This window comes from Piliocolobus tephrosceles, chromosome 14 (assembly GCF_002776525.5).
Source record: "Piliocolobus tephrosceles isolate RC106 chromosome 14, ASM277652v3, whole genome shotgun sequence".
In the NCBI taxonomy this organism is placed as follows: domain Eukaryota; kingdom Metazoa; phylum Chordata; class Mammalia; order Primates; family Cercopithecidae; genus Piliocolobus; species Piliocolobus tephrosceles.
In genome coordinates, this window is record NC_045447.1 from 8,281,297 (window position 1) to 8,289,388 (window position 8,092).

The 8,092-nt window shown below is 50.0% G+C and overlaps 1 protein-coding gene across 4 annotated transcripts in view; it reads left to right on the plus strand.

Moving 5' to 3' along the window:
* The first annotated feature begins 4,597 nt into the window (after positions 1-4,597).
* Positions 4,598-8,092, plus strand: part of FNBP1 (formin binding protein 1) — a 162,995-nt gene continuing 159,500 nt past the window's right edge. For all 4 annotated transcript variants that reach the window (XM_023216952.2, XM_023216953.2, XM_023216950.1 and 1 more), the window contains exon 1: positions 4,598-4,866. In XM_023216952.2, coding sequence (XP_023072720.1) covers positions 4,843-4,866 — 24 coding nt within the window. In that variant the 5' untranslated portion in view covers positions 4,598-4,842. The remainder of the gene's footprint in view (positions 4,867-8,092) is intronic.

Here is an 8,092-nt window from a genome sequence, read left to right on the forward strand (position 1 = left end):
TGCCTCAGCCTCCTGAGTAGCTGGGACTACAGGCGTGCGCCACCATGCGCAGCTAATTTTTGTATTTTTAGTAGAGACAGAGTTGTACTATGTCGGCCAGGCTGGTCTAGAACTCCTGACCTCATGATCCATCCGCCTTGGCCTCCCAAAGTGCTGGGATTACAGGCGTGAACCACTGCGCCCGGCTATTTTGTTTTTTACTTAATAATTAACATAGGGGACTTTTGTGACAAAATGTGTTGGGATTTCTTCCTACCACCAACCAAGTAATTTTTTAGTGGACATCAGCTGAGTGTCCTTTAGTGTTTTTTCTTGTTTTTATTTTTATTTTTTTAGAGACAGGGTCTTGCTGTCACCCTGTCCATAGTGTAATGGTGCGATCATGGCCCACTGCAGCCTCGAACTTCACATGCCTCAGCCACTATCTACCTGGAGATAGTGTCAGATATCACAGGTTGAGGGTTTGGTCCTCAAGACTGCCTCCCACCCCAATTAGGTGTCAATCTTAAGTTTTAGGTTATGTGATCTTTTTGACCAACTGTTTATAAATCAGAAATCTCAAGTCCTCCTTTTTGGGTTTAATTTGTTACAGTGCCTCTCAGAACCTAGGGAAACATGTTTATTATAAAGGATATAGATGAAGAGATATATGGAGTACAGGGGAAGGACAGTGGAACTTTTTTTTTTTTGGAGATGGAGTTCTTGCTCTGTCGCCCAGGCTGAAGTGCAGTGGGGCGATCTCGGCTCACTGAAAGCTCTGCCTCCTGGGTTCACGCCATTCTCCTGCCTCAGCCTGTCTGAGTAGCTGGGACTACAGGCGCCCGCCACGATGCTCGGTTAATTTTTTGTATTTTTAGCAGAGATGGGGTTTCACCATGGTCTTCATCTCCTGACCTCGTGATCCGCCTGCCTCGGCCTCCCAAAGTGCTGGAATTACAAGCCTGAGCCACCGCGCCCGGCCAGAGAGTAGAACTTCTGTGCCCTCTCTGGGCATGCCACCCTCTAGGAACTGTGTTTTTTTTTTGTTGTTGTTGTTGTTGTTGTTGTTGTTGTTTTTGAGGTGGAGTCTTACTCTGTTGCCAGAGTATAGTGGCTGGAGTGCAGTGGCATGATCTCAGCTCACCACACCCTCCGCCTCCTGGGTTCAAGCGATCTCTTGCCTCAGCCTCCCAAGCAGCTGGGATTCAGGCAGTCACCACCACACTGGGCTATTTCATTTTATTTTATTTTTTGTATTTTTAGTAGAGATGGGGTTTTTCACTATGTTGGCTAGGCTGGTCTCAAACTCCTGACCTCAGGTGATCTGCCTGCCTCTGCCGCCCAAAGTGCTGGGATTACAGGCGTGAGTCACCACATCCAGCCAACTCTGTAGGGACTTTTATGTGTTTAGCTATCTGGAAGTTCTCAGAACTTTGTTTTTTGGAGTTTTAATAGAGGCTTTATTTTATGTAGTCATGATTGATTAAACTATTGACCATTGCTGAGCAACTTAACTTTCAGCACCTCTCCCCAGTCCCCAGAGGTCGGAGTGACAGTGTGGGTGCAGATAAAAGTCCCATGCCTCTAATCTTGTCTTGGTCTTTATGATGACCAGTCCCGTCTTGAAGCTACTCATACTTAAGGGCTGTCAGCCATCAGTCATCTCAGTGTATAAAAATACATCATTTTGGGGTCTTTAAGGATTTTAGGGGCTATACTTCAGGAAACAAGGTTGAAGACGAAATATATATTTTGTAGTATCACACCAAGATAATAATTTTGTAAATCAGTGTTCTCTAGATTTTACTGAGAGGTGAAACCAGTGTATGCAACCCAGACTAACCCCCTAGATAATATCAGCGTTTACATCGAGTTTAGAGTACCCCTGGTGAAAACTGGTTCCTAAGTAGGTCAGGTCACAGTAGGTCGTTAATGGGGATACTTCCTTGTCTTAGAATCACTTCCTCCTGCTCTGAAAGGAAACTGAAATGGACTTAGTTCTTCCTAAAAAAATGCTGTGCTGTATTTTAGCCTTTTTTTCTTCCGGCTTATTTCATTTTATCCCAAACCCTGTTCTCATTGCTTCATGATCATTGATGTCTTTCTCCTTTATTTTTTGAAGATTTGACACTTTCAAGCATTTTCCAGTTACTGCCAAAGCTTAATGAAATTAAAGATATTTGCAGTGTGGTATAATTAACTCATTTCCATAGAGTTCTGCGGCAACTTTTAATGGGTTCCTTCCTATAACTAACAATTTCCTGCTTACTCGTCTTAAAAAGTTTCATCTTCATGTGGTCTCTTTTTCTTCTGCTGTCCCTTCCTCTTCCTCTTTCTCCTCTTTAAAGCAGCAGGTTGTTTTACTTCTTGATTAGAGTATTTTCACAAGTGGTCACTGTTTTTGAGAAGTCTCCAAGAACTTGGTCAAGATTAGATCACTGTATTTGACTAAGTCAAGCCCTGGCAGGAAGGTGATTACTGAGGCAAAGTCTTGTTAGATAAACCTGCATTGCATGTACCATTTCCAAATTTTAGCAGACTAAACTGTGCAGCATTGTTTCAATTTCCCCCTGCAACTCACTCTGGCTATTAATCTGCCTTAGGAGATAGGTAGCTGGCCGTTCTCATTGTTATATATCTAGCAGTCTCTGGAGGAAAGAGAACTCAGACCTAGTAACTGAGAGCAAAATATTTATACAGACACAAGAATGGGGGTGGGCAGGAAGGGAGGGTTGTAACTGAGAAAAAGCAGACCAAAACAGTTTTGACAACTTCAATTTATTGTAACTGCCCAACAAAGGAAGTAGAGGTGGAGGTTTATCTCCAAGAGGTTTTGTTTTGTTTTTGTAGCTCCACCTCTTAATTTATTATTATTATTCATTTTATTTTATTTTTTGAGACAGAGTCTTGCTCTGTCACCCAGGCTGGAGTGCAGTGGCACAATCTTGGCTCACTCCAACCTCCCAGGTTCAAGCGATTCTCCTGCCTCAACCTCCTGAGTAGCTGGGATTACAGGTGCCGTGTCACCACGCCCGGCTAACTTTTGTGTTTTTAGTAGAGAGGGGGTTTCTCCATGTTGGCCATACTAGTCTCAAACTCCTGACCTCAGATGATCTACTCACTTCTGCCTCCCAAAGTGTTGGGATTACAGGCGTGAGCCACAACGTCCTGCTTTAATTCATTATTGTTAATATTTTTGAGACAGGATCTTGCTCTGTTGCTCAAGCTGGATGGCAATGGCATGATCATGGCTCACTGCAACTTCAGCCTTCTAGGTTCAAGCTATCCTCCTGTCTCAGCTTCCCAAGTAGCTGGGACCACAGGTGCATGTCACCATGCCCAGCTAACTTTTTTTTTTCTTGTAGAGACGGTCTTGCGATGTTGCCCAGGCTGGACTCAAATTCCTGGCCTCCAGCCATCCTCCTGCCTGGGCCTCCTGATGTGCTGGGATTACAGGCCTGAGCCACTAGACCCGGGTTAGCTGCACCTTTTAATGGAGGAGAATGATAAGCAGGTTGAAGATGGTGGGGTGCGATTGGAGAAATGCATCATCGTAAAGTATTTTTTAACTGGGGGCCCATGTTGGGAGTGGCACGGTTACTCAGAAAAGGATTCAGTAGTAGCATTAACCGAGGTAGAAAGATAAGCTGTGGGGAAAGGCCTAGTGAGTCAGAGGAGTTGGAATTCCAAACATTTTCCATAGCTTGTCAGTAACGACATTTGTGCAGATCTTTGTATATATAAAGAGGGAGTCCGTCTACTGATAAAATGAGCGCTGGGTTTACCAACCCTAGGCTTTGGCTCACCCTGATCGTCACCGCCGGGCGGTGAGATGGACGCGTTATTGCCTCCATCTGGTGGACTGCGCTCTGTGCTTCCAGCGGTGGAGGAATTGTCCGCCTCCACCGGGTCAGCACGTGCTGGATTTGAACCAAACAAGTTATCTGTGTACCCCACGCCTTTGCTTTTACCCACTAGGCGGTAACGTGATTTCACGCCTGAGAGTTTCTTGGCTGAACAAGTTGGAAATCATTGGTTTCAAAGATTGGAAATCACTGGGTGCACGCCCCTGGATTTTTTCCCCAACCACTCGAGGCCGTCGCGCTTGCTTCGACGTCTCTATTCGCACAGTGCGCAGATACCACCGCCTCACTCTCACCGCGCCAGCCTGCGGGGCTCTCAGGCCTCCCTCGGGCGGTGGGAAAAGAGCCTCCCGGGCTCACTCTACTCGGCGCTCATGGCTGCCAGGGGAAAGTATTGTCCTTAAATTCAGAGGGGCGCTGCGCGCAGGGGAGCGATCTCAGACCTCCGCGGAGCATCGGTGATCCCAGGGCCGGCCGCGTTCCAAGGCAAGCGCTAGTACTGCGAGCAGAGAGTGGTCACTAAGAAGTCATTAGGAGATTGGCAGGGGAAGTCCTCGGGATCCAGTTCCCGCCGTCCCTCACACCTCCCTCCGCGTCCTTCCGGACCCCGGGGCGACGCGGACCAGGCCGGGGCAGGCCGGGGGAGCCCGGGGGAGGGGGCCGGGCCGGGGCGGGGCGGGCGCGCGTGCGCGAGCTGTCAGGCCGGCCCCGCCCCCGCGCCCCGCCCCGCCCCTCCCGCCCCTCCCCCGTTCTCCTGGTGTAGGGCGGGCGGGCGGTGCGGCGGCCGCGGCTGCTGCTTCCTCGGGCCATTTTGCTGTGGAGCGGCGGGGAGGAGGAGCCGCGGAGGAGACCCCGGGCGAGGAGCTGCGAGCCGGAGGAGGCCGCGCGGACTCCGGGCTTTCCGCGGTCCCGGGGATCTCGGGGGGCAAAGGGATCGCCAGGGTGGGGGACCAGAGAGCCGCGCCCGCCGCGCGGAGCTCCCCTTCGCGCCCCCAGCACCATGAGCTGGGGTACCGAGCTCTGGGTGAGTGAGGGTCCGGGCCCGCGGGCAGATACGGGGCGTGCGCTGCGTTTCCTCGCGGCCTGGGGAGGGGGCGCGGGCCGCGCTGCCGGGCGGAGGCTGGGGCGCGCTCGTCGGGGTCGCTGCGGCCTGGGGAGGAGGCGGGGTCCCCGTGCCCCTCGTCGGCCTTGGCCCGAGCAGGAGGTGCGGACCGGCTCGTCCTTCGGAGGCGAGGGGAGTTGGTGCGGGTCCCCGGCGGCCTGAGGAACGGCACGGGCGGGCCTCCCTGTCCCCGGCGCCCCGGGGCGGGCGGTGTGTGTCGGGCCGAGCCCTAATCCCCCGGGGCGAGCCGCGGATGCCCGGGGCGGGGGCCGGGACGGGGCGTGGGGGCGTGGAGGCCCCGGCTGCGCGGCGCTGCGCTGGGTCTCTGGGCGCCCCGGCCGCGAGTTTTGTCCTGGCTCGGTGGAGGCGCTGGCGGATCCGGCGCTTCCCCGGGGGCGGGGCGGCCGGGGCGGCCGGGGCGAGCGCCGGGAGTCGGGTTTTGGGGTGCCGGGGCTACAGTGCGGTCTTCGCTCTGGAGGCGAGGACTTATGGCCCGTGGCGGCTCCGGGCGCACTTGTTCTTTCGGGGTAGCTCAATCCTGAGTGGATGTGGGCACTGCGACGTCTGGTCTGGAGGAGAAAGTGGGAGTTGGGGAGACATCTTACGTGATCTCCCTCAGGAAGAGGCTTTCGCGGGGTCAATCTTTAACGGTTGCTCGGAGAAAAGAGTTTCCAGTGGGGAAAGTTGACGGTGAGGGGCGCCTCCCGGGGATGCTTGGCCAGGGGGTGCACACGGTGAACGGGCAGCCCTCGGGGCTGAGGGCCGTCCCCAGGAAGGCGAGGGGCCGGCTGTGGATGGAGCTCTTTCCCTGCCGTCCGCTGATTCCTGGGGAAATCACTGAGCAGGAGATGGGCAGTGCGGCGGCCGGGGAAGGAGTAGACGAAATCTCAGTTACTGCACTGAAATGCCCTTAAGATGAGCCATTTCCCAGGATGAACTCTGAAGTGCCTGCACTACCTTTTGGAATTCTATTTGCAAAGGGTGTGGAGGAGAAAGTGTAGGGTGGTGTTGCTATCTGAGATGAGGCCGAGAAATCTCCTGTCAAAATAAAACAAGGTTAGAGCAATTGCAGAAACAGAGCGCATCCTCCCTTGTTTTTTGTTTTATTTTGCTTTAATTGTTTTTACATAACCATTTGTTAGGTACCGAAGCAGCTACGGTTGTTATTACCAAAATCCTGAGGGCAATAGCTCCCTTAAATTAAGATAATTCATTTTATAAACATCTTCTGCCTAAAAGGGATTTATGACAAAATTTCCGCTGATGTTTACAAGTATCCATTTTGAAAATAAAATAGTTTAAAATATTTGCACACACCAGTTTAGGCAAAATTTACCACTTTGAGTGCTGTATTGAAGTTTCTTTCCTCTTCTAATCCACTCCCTTTAGCTCTCTTTAGCTTATCTGGGGTGGGGAGGCAAATCAGAAGTAATCTTTATCAGGATAGTAGAAATTGTGGCACGTTTTTTTTTTCACTTGTTCAAACAGCAGATGGAATTATGGAGGAAAAAGGTACAATATATTTCTGAGTGAAATAGGGACCGAACACAATACCTGGTGGACAGTTCAGTGATGTTGGTAAATGGGATAGAATATAATTCCAAAGAGAGGGAGTGGCTATAAGCAGAACTACTAAAACAGCAGCAATTGCCTGCGTTATTCCGTACATTTATTTTTGAGGGTGGAGGAGTGGGAAGGAAGGCAGGGTTAGGAGTGGTTGAAAATAAATGAGAGAGGCCGGGCACAGTGGCTCAGGCCTGTAATCCCAGCACCTTGGGAGGCCGAGTTGGGAGGATCTTTTGGGCCCAGGAGTTCAAGAACAGCTTGGGGAATATCTGGAGATGTCTTCTCTTAAAAAAATAAAATAAAAAAGAAAATAAATGGGAACTGGAATATGTACAGATAAATGATACGAAATCTTAGATTTGCTTCACAGTAATTTGTGTTGTTAGTAGATCGGAGATAGTGAGACAGAATTGGCCATTATTGAAGCCAGATGCTGGGTACAGGAGTGTTCATTACATTATTCTTTCTAGTATATATGTTTGACATTTTCTACAATAAAAATAATTGGAAAATATTTTCAAAGGAGAAGGATGTGAACTATCTGTAATTTTTTCACTTGATAATTTTATGAGGTAGAATGAATCAGTTAACAGTTCTATATATGCAAGTGTATGGCAATGAGGAGTTTTTAAAAAGACATTTTAAAAACTTCTTTTTTGGGCCGGGCGCCGTGGCTCAACCCTGTAATCCCAGCACTTTGGGAGGCCGAGATGGGCGGATCACGAGGTCAGGAGATCGAGACCATCCTGGCTAACATGGTGAAACCCCGTCTCTACTAAAAATACAAAAAACTAGCCGGGCGAGGTGGCGGGCGCCTGTCGTCCCAGCTACTCGGGAGGCTGAGGCAGGAGAATGGCGTAAACCCGGGAGGCGGAGCTTGCAGTGAGCTGAGATCCGGCCACTGCACTCCAGCCTGGGCGACAGAGCGAGACTCCGTCTTAAAGAAAAAAAAAAAAAACTTCTCCTTTTTTTTTTTTTTTTTTTTACCTGAGACGGAGTCTTGCTCTGTTGCCTGCCCAGGCTGGCATGCAGTGGCGTGATCTCGGCTCACTGCAGCCTCTGCCTCCCAGGTTCATACGATTCTCCTGCCTCAGCCTCCCAAAGTGCTAGGATTACAGGCGTGAGCCACCGCACCTGACCTTAAAAAAGACATTCTTATGAGTACCAGCATTTGCCTTTGAGTAGCTTACAGTTTAATATAGGGAAAGGAATGAACACATGATTGTGCTACTAAGAGAAATGCAAAATCTAAGTTTTCAGGTGAAATGCAAAGATGTATAAGGCTTAGTAGCTTTTGAGATTTAAAAAAACTAGAATAATGAAGGATTACGAAAAGTAAACCCCGTTTCTCCGGCGGTCAGAGACTTGGTGATGTGTGGTACACTGGGTAGCTGAGCGGAGGGCAGTGATTAAGGGTTTTCCTTGAATGGTGGCTTTGGAATCATGCACATGTATAATGAGATAATGATGGGGCACTCAAGCCGAACTTGGCAGAATTATTCTTCTAGATGGAGAAAGAGCTATGGTTTGAGTGGCCATGAGTTATTTGTAACAGGTGGTTGCAGCTCTCAGGGACCTTCAC